Here is a 12,392-nt window from a genome sequence, read left to right as displayed (position 1 = left end):
AAAAAAAATTGACAATTATTTTGGCTCAGCTAAGTTCACAAGGCCACTAACTCTGTTAAATTAGCATGTTGACAAAGTAAGATCTTGCAATGTCTCTGCAGGTATATAAGTGTGAAAAATGGACACCATCTGGAGAGATCTCTAAACTAATGTTTTCACATATATCTCTATTTATGTTTACTACAGTTATCATTTTTATGATCACTTTTGAGAAACGAAGATAAAAGTTACAATATGTTTGTACACGGTAGTACACACACGAGGCAAAGCTGAATTTCTCTGTCCGAAAATAATGTTTTATGAATTATCAAGAAAAAATACACCATGTTTAGTAATTACTAGTAATTAGATAATTATCAAGGCATCTTATTATATAAAGTTTGGTTCTTAAAAATTACTAATTAACATGATCGCGACACATAGCAATTATAAATTTAAGATTGTGACATGTGTTAATCTATCTCATAGTTAAAAATATATATTATTTAATAGTAATTTTCTTTTTTAAAATCTTAATCAAAAAATAATGGCAAAATATTATTTGATAATAATTTTCCTTCTAATATTGTGACATGTGTTTAAATATATAACGATTAAAAATATATGTAATAAGAACGAATTTTGAAAAATACTACTTTTAAAAATTATTTAATAGTAAACACGATTTTTAAAGAATATTTAGTAGTAATTTTTTTAGAAATTTTCCTTTTTCAAAATCTCAAAAAAATAGATTTGAAAAAAAATTATTTAATATAATTTTTATTTTCTAAAATTTTAAGGAAAATACAATTATAAAAGATTATATTGAGCTTGCTTTTTCAAAATTGCTGATTAACATGATTGTGATATGTGTCAAACTATATCATAATCAAAAATATATATACTAAAATAACAAAAACATTTTTTCTTAAAAATTAATTATAAATACTCCCTCCGTTTCTGAATAAGTGTCACTTTGACAATTTTCACACAGACTAAGAAAGTAGCAGAAATATATGTAAGTTGTTATTAATTACATCTTTGTCACCAGTAGTATTTGAGATAAATAAAATTATTTATAAACCAATGCAGTTTGCAATTAATTTTCAACTGAAAGTAAGTATAATTTGCATTGGAATTGTAAAGTGACACTTTTTGTGTAACAAGAAAAAAAAACTAGAATGACACTTATCATAACACAGAGGGAGTATTATTTAATAGTCTTATTATTATTACTATTATTATTATCATTGTTTTTATTATTTTCATTATAATGTTTGTTTTAAAAGATACGAAAATTGAGAATTATAAAAGATAAACATTAACTTTTAAGAAATAAATGTTAAACAAAAACAAATTGTAAAATCCTTCAAGTACAATAAATTATTTAATAAAAACATGAAGAAAAACTAACTTTAAAATAAATAATATTACTTTTATAAAAGCATAATTAAAAGAAAATTGTAAAAGTACTCTTATTATTTTATTATAAGTAAATAACTTTCATTTTTTATAGATAATTATATGTTAAAAAATTATGACAAAACATAGCTACAAATATTTCACATCTATATTTAGGTTTAAGTTTTCACATATTATTTTTACAAAACATTTAATATTTACATGAAAAGTATTCTCTGAGTATTTTCTTTTAATTTTTTGATACAACTCAACTTTTTATTATCCTAATTACATCTTATGATGATAGCATAACTTTTAATTTTGATGCTATTGTCGTACATGATTATGTGTGTATATATAAATATGAGTTTGTATGCATAAGACAAAATATATAAATAATTAAACAGATTGTTTTATTAAAAATAAAATAGTTGTATAAAAATCTAAAAGAAATAAAATAATTAATTTCCTTTTTAAAGTTCTAAATAAAATAAAAACGTAAAACTAATCTTATTTTTTCTTATAATTAACTAACTTTAATTTTTAATAATTTTTTTTAAAAAAATACAAACCAAAATTAACTTCAAATATTTCACCTGATATGATTATGATATGTGTCAATTAAAAAAATTAAATAGAGAATGTGTCAATAAAAACTTCCATTATGTGAAAATAACTTATTCTTTTCCTAAAATCTTAAACAAAAGAGACTTCTACAAGAAAATTCTTTTCTAATCTTAACCAATTAAGAATTTTTTTTTTAATTCGTGAGAAGAGAGAATTGTAAAATTTTATGTAATAGTCAATTTTACTTCAAAAATTTAATGCTAAAAATTATAGTAAAAATTATTCAATTAACAAGAAAAATTGTAAAAATATTAATGATATTGAAAAAAAAACGAATTTTGAAAATTGCAACTTTTAAAAATAGTTAATATTAACTGGAAATAGTTATTTGATAGAAATTTTATTTTTTAAATTCTAGAAAGATATAATAGTAAAAGATTATGTAGTATTAATTTACTTTTCTAAAATCCTACAAAACTGTAAAATAATATTTGATAGTTGTTTTCCTTTTAAAAAAAAAAAATTCTAAACAAAAGATTTGTATAATGTTTGATACTAAAAACTATTTGATATTATTTTTAAGAGAATGTTTGATGATGAACATGATACTAAAAATTATTTAATTAATAAAAGAAGTGTAAATTAGTATGGATACGAATTATATAAATAGCAATTTTAAAAATATTTATTAATAACTAAAAATAATTAGTTGATAGCAATATATTTTTTTCTGAAATTCTAAAGAGAAGATAATTGTAATAGGTTATATGACAGTAATTTACCTTTTCTAAAATCTTAAACAAATTTTAAAAGAGTATTTAATATTTGTTCAATTGTAAATAAAAAGGAGATTTATAAAATTGAATGTTTTCCTTTTTTTTTTAAATCCTAGCAAAATAAAAATTTAAATACTTATTTAATAAAACATTAAATTAGTACATAAGAACATGTATAATGTTGTCATTGATTCAATTGATGTATTTAACTTTCATTTCTTTTTACTTTTTATTTCTTATTGTGGATTGTGTTCAGTTTAAATGTTTATGCATAGTATTTTCTCTAATCCGTAGTATAAAGTTTATAACAACTCATCTATGCACCATGATTATAAAATACAAATATTAACTTGAACTTATGTGTGAAAACATATTCTAATCATAAAATAAATCTCGAACAACATATGCAAAAAATAATCATAATACTATGATAAAATGATTTATTATTTTATGGTTGTTATTCAATTAAAACATCAAACAAAAACCCGTTGCAACGCAACGGACTCATATATTGTATTGAATAATATATAGAACTTTTTCTCTCTTTTCTCTCACTTCCATCTCTAGAAACCAATCAAACCTTATCCTCTTCTGCTTAGTTCCGGCGTCGGAAGCTCGGACCCTCGTCCGGTGCTCGCGTTAGCTTCGGCGTCGAAGGCTCCTCTTCTTCCACTCGCCTCGTTTTCCTTTTGCTCTTCTGATTGCCTTGTCCTCCTTACCGCCTTGCTTGTTGCTCTGTGTTTGAAGCTCTGCCTGCGACGTCTTCGATCAAGAGAAGCAACGCTGCTGGTCCGAGTCTATTAATCATGGTGTTGCAGCGCGGTGGGTGCTGGCTGGTGCTGTCGGAGGAATCGGCGTTTAGGGTTTTGGAGGCGGTCCCTTAAGCTGCTTCCAGAGTTGGCGGCGCGTGGAGGTGTGACATGGGCTCCTGTTGCAGATCTTACCTCCGGTCCTCCAGATCTGAGTTCTCTACTGGTATGCGACGTTGCGGCGGAGGCTACGGTTCAGTTGCTCTATCCTTGGTGTCTTGGTAAGGGTGTGTACTGTTTTGTCTTCGTCTATGGTGTATTGGAGCTCTCTCTAGCTCGATTGCAAGCTTAGCCAATGGCGGTGGTGCGTATCTCTGCTTGCGGAGTTGGCTTGTGGTAGGTTCAGTGGTGTGGTGTCGGCGTTGGTCATCTATGGCCGCTCCGAGACGTCGATGTGACCTTCCTCCTATCTAGACTCTCTCTTCCCGGTTCGTGTTCAGGACCAGTCCCCTGAAGCTTTGTCGACTGGCTTCTTTGGTCTTGCTCGTGTGGTTATATGGTCTCGATTACAAGCTCAATAGTTGTTGTAATACATAGACTTGGAAGTTTTTGTTTGAATTGAGCTTGTAACCGAAACCCGTCCGGTTTATTTATAATATATATTTTAAAAAAAATGATAATTATCAAGAAAAATACACCATCATGTTTAGTAATTAGGTAGCGAAAAAGAGATTAGAGAAGGTCGTGGACCTCGTGGTTTTCCACCTCGTTTTCGCTAGTCAAACTTTTTTTTTAAAACGAGTTTGGTCATTGCTTGAAAATGACAATTATACCCCCTAGATAGCAACGCAGCTTCAGACTAAAGAAAGGGCATATATCGTCTCCAGTCTTCAAAAGAGACGCCAAAACCAAACTCTCTCTCTCTCTCCCTCCGTGAATCTCTGTCCTCGATCGATAACGACGACAACGACGAGCACCGCTCTAACTTCACCGGAAAACCAAATTCCGTCGTAGATCTTATCAAGATGAGCAACGAGCTTCTCGACATCGATCCTATCGACCTTCAATTCCCTTGTAAGCTCACTTATCCAGTTTCTTTCAACAATCTTCGCATGTCTTCCATCTTATAGATCTGCCTTCTTCCGATTACTCTCATGTGTTTGATCGAATGATACGTGATCTTCCGTGTAGTTGAATTGAAGAAGCAGATCTCTTCGTCTCTCTATTTGGCTAACAAGACGGACGATTATGTCGCCTTCAAGGTGAATACAGTTACAATTCGAATATTCTCTTTGAGATTCCGTGTAGCTTAGGGTTTCTAATGGTTAACTTTTAGGTTAAAACGACGAATCCTAAGAAGTATTGTGTGAGGCCTAATACTGGTGTTGTTCTTCCGAGATCCTCTTCTGAAGTTCTAGGTTAGATATCGTTTCCTCTGTTATTACGAGATGAAGAACTCACCGTATTTTGCGATTATGAGTTTGATTTGTTGTTGTCTTTGGAAACTAGTGACCATGCAAGCGCAAAAGGAAGCTCCCGCTGATATGCAGTGCAAGGATAAGTTCTTGCTTCAGTGTGTTGTGGCTAGTCCTGGTGCCACTGCTAAGGAAGTTACTCCAGAGATGGTATTGGTTCGAGCCCCTTTTTTATGTTTTGGCAAGTTTGGCTTATGGATTACTTAACGCATTGTTCTGTTATGTGATGTGATGAGCGCTGCAGTTTAGCAAAGAGGCAGGGCATCGAGTTGAGGAGACTAAATTGAGAGTTGTCTATGTTGATCCACCACAGCCACCATCACCCGTTCGTGAAGGATCCGAAGAGGGCTCTTCACCGAGAGCTTCTGTCTCAGACAGTGCGAACGTTTCTGATTTTACTACTGTAAGTATATACCTGCTCTGATTGAATACCCTAGAAGATAGAACCTTCAAGTGGAAATTGGGTTTATATGGTAGGCGTTTCCTATGGTAATCGTGTTGATTTTCTTGTTTGCATTTAGGCTCCAAGATTTAGAGTGGACAGGCTTGAACCTCAGGAAAACTCATCTGAGGTATTTTTATAAACTTTCTTTTTGTATAATGCTGCTTTCATGAAGCTGGGCTGCCTTTGCATCAGAACGAGTGTATGAGTATTATACTATTACGTGACCTACATTGGTTTACCGTCTAAATTACGGAATTATCTTTTCTATCAGGTCTTTTAAGGATGTTATTTCTTTAATGGTTTGCGTGTTGTACACTTTATTTCTTTAACTTATTAGACCAAGAACCATAGTCGTTCTCTTTATCACTGTAAAGAATCTTTACCTTGTTTGTAGTTTTGACCAATGTTTTAGCTGTGGTCTAGAGGAATATGGTTTCTTCTGCTGTAGTTTTAGCTTTTTACCATTCAGTTTATGAATCTGCAACGATCTTACTAGCTACTGATTGGCAAATACGGACCGTTGGAGTTAGGTGATATGATCATTTCTGTTACATGTAAGATTTGACGTCTATTGCCTTGTGTGATAACAGGCGAGAGCTCTCATCACAAGGCTTACCGAGGAAAAGAACTCTGCGCTTCAACTAAACAAAAAACTTCAAGAAGAATTGGTAAGGAACTTTCACCTGATCCTTGTATTTTCTTAACTAAATCCCCGCAATCTTTACGAGCCGTTTCATAGCTAGTTTCACTGGTTTTAGAGAAGCAGCTGTTTTTTTTGTGCATTTTAGTAGTAAGAATCTATAGCTTATCATCACTTGCGTTGGCCTTCACTTAATCCTTGTATAGCTTTCATCCGACCAGTTTTGTGTATTTGTCGGTTGCCTCCTTTTACTTCTTATTCCATCATTTAAGATATGAAATCGCTTTAGAATTGCTCCTAGGATATATCTACGAATTGAAGAAATGCGTATCAAGTTTGGTTTAAAGTTTCTTCACTTCTGCAATACCCAGTCATCTCTATGTATGTCAGACAAGCTTTGTTTGTTCAACGTGTGTTAACTTCTCTGATAAGAAAAGACATATATGTATGATTGCAGGAGCAGTTGAAGCGTGAAAGCAAGAGGAGTCAGAGTGGTGGTGGAATTCCGTTCATGTACGTTCTTCTGGTGGGATTAATCGGTCTAATCTTGGGATACATCATGACGAGGACATGATCACGTTGAATTGAAAGAAAGAAAGAAAACAGTGTTCCACAACCCACCCCCACAAAGTCTCAAAAGTAGCTCGGACAAACCAAAAATACATGAAAAGAAAAATCAAATTGTGTCGGAAGGACACAGTCTTCTCTCTTGTCTTGTCGTCGTCTTTTGGTTGAATCTTGAACTTAGTTGCGTTAGAGAATTGTTAATTACAGTTTACCACAAGACTTAGAATTTTCATCCTTTTGTAATCCAAATGACATTTTTTCAGTGTGTTATCCCCTCCACTAAATCTTCTCGTCTTTGTTTGCGTTTATTATAGAAACAAATAAATATTTCCATCGAACAAGACTCTGGCGGAGTTGCTGTGGTTATCTACCTTGTTTCTTGGTTAAGCTTCATTGTGGTTGAGCTGTTCATGCGCTTAATACATGCAAGTTCTCCCCCGCAATGTTGCTGTGAGAAAGAAATGGTGCGGTGTTCAGTGTTGCCAATTTGAGAGATGCAGAAAACGAAGCCTCGGTCATTATCTGACTAAGACCGGTACGTTGCTTCTTGGTTCGATGTAATCACCGGTTTGCGTTTGGTTTATGTTTGACATTTGGAGTTGCCACTAGCCCTGGGCGTTCGGGTCGAGTTCGGGCCGGTTCTTTTCGGGTCCGGGTCTTTTCGGGTCTTAAATATTTAGACCCAATAGGTACTTAGAAATTTTCGGTTCGGGTTCGGGTCGGTTCTTCTCGGGTCCGGGTCGGTTCGGGTCTATAATTAAAATACCCATAAAATACCCGTAATTTTTCGGGTCCATATCGGGTCCGGATCGGATTAGGGTATTTAGGATATGAAAAGGACATGATATATCCAATTCCATCAACTTTAGTTGAATATTTGTCATATATATCTAAAATTTTACTAAACAACTTAAATGAAACTATCTAAACTATTAAAACTGAAGTACACATTTTAAATAACCCTGATTTTTCCTAAAAAATTACAATCTCATACCACTAAGTAATTAAGATGTATTTATTTAAAAAAATATATGAATTAATTCTTTACTGAACCATTTCCTAATCTACGTAAACTATACCAGTATGGTTCGCTGGACTTGGTCCATATATATCAAAACTATGAGTTTAACTATCCAACACATGGCCTAACTCGGAACACATGAATATTGATAGTGCTCATATTATAAATCGTACTATGAAGTTTTTAAAAAAAATTCCAAGACCTCGGATTATAGTATCTATTATTGATAGTGCTCATATTATATATCGTACTAGGAAGTTTTTTTTATAATAAATCAAAGACCTAGAATTATAGTATCCATTTTGTGGCATACAGAGTAATTGGTTTAATCTTTCAACGAAGTACATGTCGTACTTGCAACAATCTATCAAACCGGTTTAGTATGGTTTGTTACAACGTTGACCACAGATTATAGTATCGATTTGGTGACATAAGAAGTCATTAGTTTTTTTATCTTTCTGTGATTAAACCATCGTAATTGTAAAAATCTATCAAAACAGGTTTAGTAATTGCAAACAAATTGTTTTCACAAAAAACTTGGTCTTGGTGTACAATTCAAAAATCAATTTATATACCGAAATATCTATCAAAATTAGTTACGAAAATCTAAACTTAACAATGATGATCAACGAATAAGAAAAAAATCTCAAAACGAGATTATAGAAACTCAATACATATACATACCTACCACCCACATATTAAAATTTCCTAATAACAAAAAATATATTTTAAATATTATAGGTTGTTCACAAAAATCTCTAACCACGCCATCGTCCTATACATACATCTCTTACCATCTACTTTTTTGCATCCAAAACACGCAATTAACATAAAAAAAAGGTCACTAACCGAGGTTTTATTCTTCTTAAGGAAGCAATTACTAAAGAGCGTACCAGTGATCATATGATTCTATGTTTGATTAGGTTTGCTAAAATCAACTCTTACAAAAGTATTAAAAATTCATTTAGTTTTTTTGTGAACAAAATTCCACTTAGCAAGTGAAAACTCAACATTACGTTTTCTTTATGGAAATAGGAGATGTACAAATCACAAATGCATGTGATGTTCCAGTTGTGACTCTCAATCCAACCATGAAATAAGCTATTGAATTTCATCATAATCTCATGGACTAACAAATCTTGAAAATATTTTGTTTTGATTACATAATGATAAACGATGATCTTCCTATTGCTCTTTGTGAGAGAAATTGTGACAAGAAGTTGATTAATCAGCAAGATGAAGATTGGAATGAGACTCAAGTCAGACCCATCTCTAAAATTTTGGCTGCAGTTGAGGTAAATTTTTAATATTTTGAGATATTTTACAGCGGTCTTATTGTGATTAGATGATTAATATACTGTGTCTGTGAGTAAAATATCCCGGTTGAAAGTTGCAAAAACAACCATGGAGTTGTGAATTCTGTCATGCATGTTTTAATTATCCAAGTTTTGTTTATATAATTAGATATTGCACTTCTAACATGTCCAAAATGTATAAGTGTAAAAATTATTATTAATAAAATATTTTTAACTGGTTTAAAATTTTACCCAAAACATCGTAAAATTAATAATACGTTTAAATCATATAATAATATATGAAAGAAATGTTAATAAAAATCCGACCGGACATGATACATTTAATACATAGATCCAATTATTATTTGTATAACTACACATAACACCATATGGTACCGCAATATATGGTCTCAACAATAAACTAAATTAGTGTAAATGCAAAAATTAAATTATTATGTTTTAAAATGTTTATATATATTCTAAAAGAAACACCGCACGGGTGTGCGGGTCAAGCTCTAGTTAATAATTAAAATAAAACATTTTAAAACTCTAAATTTTACATTTTAAAGCTATATATTACTTTAAAAATGTTAAAAAATAATAACAAATGTTGTTAACAAAAAATATTTCAACTAAATCATAAAATAATATATATAAAATAGAACACAAAAACATCATAGTTTTAGATATACATGTTTTTAAGTCGGATACAAATCGGTTCTTATCGGGTCGGATCTATTCGGGTCGGTTCTTTTCGGGTCGGTTCCTTTTCGGTTCCGGTTCTTTCGGGTAAAAAAAATTTAGACCAAAAAAATAATTGTAAATTTTCGATCCGATTCCGGATCGGATATTTTTGGGTCGGTTCCGGTTCGGATCTTCGGGTCCAGGTTAAAATGCGCAGGCCTAGTTGCCACAAAAGGGCCGTGGGTGTGGCTTGTATATATGTATAATTTGGTATTCGTTCGAAGTTAGTACTCCATATATTAATATGATAACTATTCTAGAATTATAAAGACTCCTTTTGTTTACATTAAGAAGTATTTGATAATTATCTATTACTAAGAGTTTGACCTTACTATATACTTTTTTTTTTTTGGGTCAAAGACCTTATTATATACTATTACCCTGAAATTATTACATAATTGACGCCGAATTGCAATTATTTTGATGGTGATAGGTGTACCACCACTCCATTGACTCTGATCAGCCCAATTGCACACACGTTTTTATTTTATTTGTACGCATGCAATAACTGGCTTTTGCAAAAACAAACAAGTTTGATTTTCTTTTTCGTTTTGTGTTTCAGTTTTTAGTGAGGCCATCTCCAACCGCTACATTATTTTAGTGTTAAAACTGCACTATTTTAGTGTAGTTTTAACACCAAATTTTTTTCATCTCCAATCACAACACCAAATATCACACTAAAAAATATTTTCCATTATTATATTATTGTATAGAAAATTCTCTTAACTATTTAATATTTTAATACTCATTATTCTTATAACATACAAGTAACTATTTTTAATAAGAACTAGATTAACAAATTTAAAACAATAATTATAATTATTGAATAATACTTTAGAAATACATATGAAATTAAAATAACTAAAAACATACAAACGAAAATACATATAAAACTAAAATAAATAAAAACAAACAAACGAAAATACATTGCATAAAAAAATACATTACATCTTACTAATTAATGGAATTACCATATTCACCCCGTAAATGTTCGATTAGTGCATCTCGAAGTTCAAAATGAGCATCTCGGTCTTAGATTTTATTGTGCCGAGCTAAGAATTCTTGAAATCGAGCATCATCAACACTTGTCATCTCAACTTCTGCATTTGGAACTTCAATTTGTTCTTCAATTGTTGCATTGATATCACGTTCATCCTCTATGATTATATTATGCATTATGATACAAGTTGTCATTATATCATGTAATACCTTTTTGTTCCACATGCGTGATGGTCCTGCTACAATTGCAAATCTTAACTGCAATACTCCAAATGCACGTTCAACGTCTTTCCTACACGCTTCTTGTTTCATTGCAAATAATTTTTTTTAGGACCACGGGGATCGTGAATTGTTTGGATAAGAGTGGACCATTTTAGATATATACCATCAGCTAGATAATAACCCATGTTATAATGTTTTCCATTTATAACATAATTAGCGGATGGAGCAGTTCCTTCCGCTAGATTAGCAAAAAGATGAGATCCCTCTAACACATTGATATCGTTATTAGATCCCGGCAGACCAAAATATGCATGTCAAATCCAAAGATCATAATCAGTTACAACCTCTAGAATAATGGTAAGAGAACCGCTACGACCGGCATATTGTTCTCCCCAAGCTGTTGAGCAGTTTTTCCATTTCCAATACATACACTAATTAATCATTTATATTAACAAAATTTTAAAAATACATAAAAATTTATCATAAGTAAATTTAATATCATAATTACATAACAGTGAGTTTTATTTGTAATTTGGTGAAAATAAACATAATCAATTAAACTAGTTAAACAATAAAAGAAATTCAAAAAAAAAAAATTTATCCCATCGCTACAGTATCACACTAAATATAGTGTAACACTGTTGCATAAAACAGCATAACACTATAATACCATCGAGTTTGCCGTCACGTTAGAAAAGAAAAGTCAATTTTTTACACTATAATGGCGTTTTCACGCCTCCCTTGGAGATGGCCTTAGTAATTGTCCCATTTACTATAAAACGGATAGAAACCAGAAAGAGGTCTACAAAAGAAAAAAAAAAAACTGAAAAGAGGTCTATAAAAGAAAAAACTAAAAAGAGGTCTTGAGAAAAGAAAGCTAATATTACGTGGGGTTGATAGAGATCGAATGCGTTGTTCCCAAGCAGAGACTTCAAGTCGAGTGGAAAAAAAAAAACAGAAAAGGTAGCTTAATTTATTTTAAAGAACCACAAAACAGTGTTAAAGATTTTTTTTAAAAAGAATAAATAATTGGGAAAGGAAGACATTGGTGGAGCCGTGGAGCAAGGCATAAGATGCAACCTGGTTCTGTAAATAGCTTCTTTTTTTTTTTGGGCTCAGCTACAATTTTCATTAACCCATTAGGATTACATGATTTTGACTTCTACAGAAATTAAATCACACTTACAATGAAGTGAGTATCACCTAGAAACACATAGATGAATCATACGCTACCCTTATCGATACTTCATTGGAATTTCACCCGATGAAAACGAGCTCACTCCACTACTCGGAATAAGCCGCTTCTTAAACTTCTAAATTAGACTCGAGATACAAAAACCTTAATAACCCAACAACAATGAAGTCTAAACTTGAGTACATGTTTGTACGAGTTACTAATCACCAATGATTCGAATGTTGTACTTGGACTAGAATTTCTTCACCATGAGGCGCATCTCAATTATGGACCAATCACTACCGAGGTCAAAATCTTGATCCTAAGCCAAAAACCAG

At 31.6% G+C, this 12,392-nt stretch overlaps 1 protein-coding gene across 1 annotated transcript; it reads left to right on the top strand.

The window, feature by feature from the left end:
- Positions 1-4,323: 4,323 nt before the first annotated feature.
- On the top strand, positions 4,324-6,861 carry LOC106432130 (vesicle-associated protein 1-2). Its single transcript, XM_013872975.3, has 8 exons — positions 4,324-4,546; positions 4,664-4,734; positions 4,809-4,890; positions 4,982-5,097; positions 5,192-5,350; positions 5,469-5,519; positions 5,983-6,060; positions 6,490-6,861. Exons 1-8 carry the CDS (start codon positions 4,498-4,500, stop codon positions 6,604-6,606), a joined length of 723 nt encoding a protein of 240 aa, XP_013728429.1. The 5' UTR covers positions 4,324-4,497; the 3' UTR covers positions 6,607-6,861.
- The last annotated feature ends 5,531 nt before the right edge of the window (positions 6,862-12,392 follow it).

This window comes from Brassica napus, chromosome C6 (genome assembly GCF_020379485.1).
Source record: "Brassica napus cultivar Da-Ae chromosome C6, Da-Ae, whole genome shotgun sequence".
Lineage (NCBI taxonomy): Eukaryota > Viridiplantae > Streptophyta > Magnoliopsida > Brassicales > Brassicaceae > Brassica > Brassica napus.
The sequence above is the reverse complement of the archived record's forward strand: the minus strand, read 5'-3'. Positions and strand labels throughout refer to the sequence as shown.

Excerpts from the sequence above, each read along its gene's own strand:
- LOC106432130 (XM_013872975.3), top strand. The coding sequence starts at position 4,498 with ATGAGCAACGAGCTTCTCGACATCGATCCTATCGACCTTCAATTCCCT. Across the intron at positions 4,891-4,981 it reads ATCCTCTTCTGAAGTTCTAG|TGACCATGCAAGCGCAAAAG; the intron begins GTTAGATATCGT and ends TTTGGAAACTAG. Across the intron at positions 5,098-5,191 it reads AGGAAGTTACTCCAGAGATG|TTTAGCAAAGAGGCAGGGCA; the intron begins GTATTGGTTCGA and ends TGAGCGCTGCAG.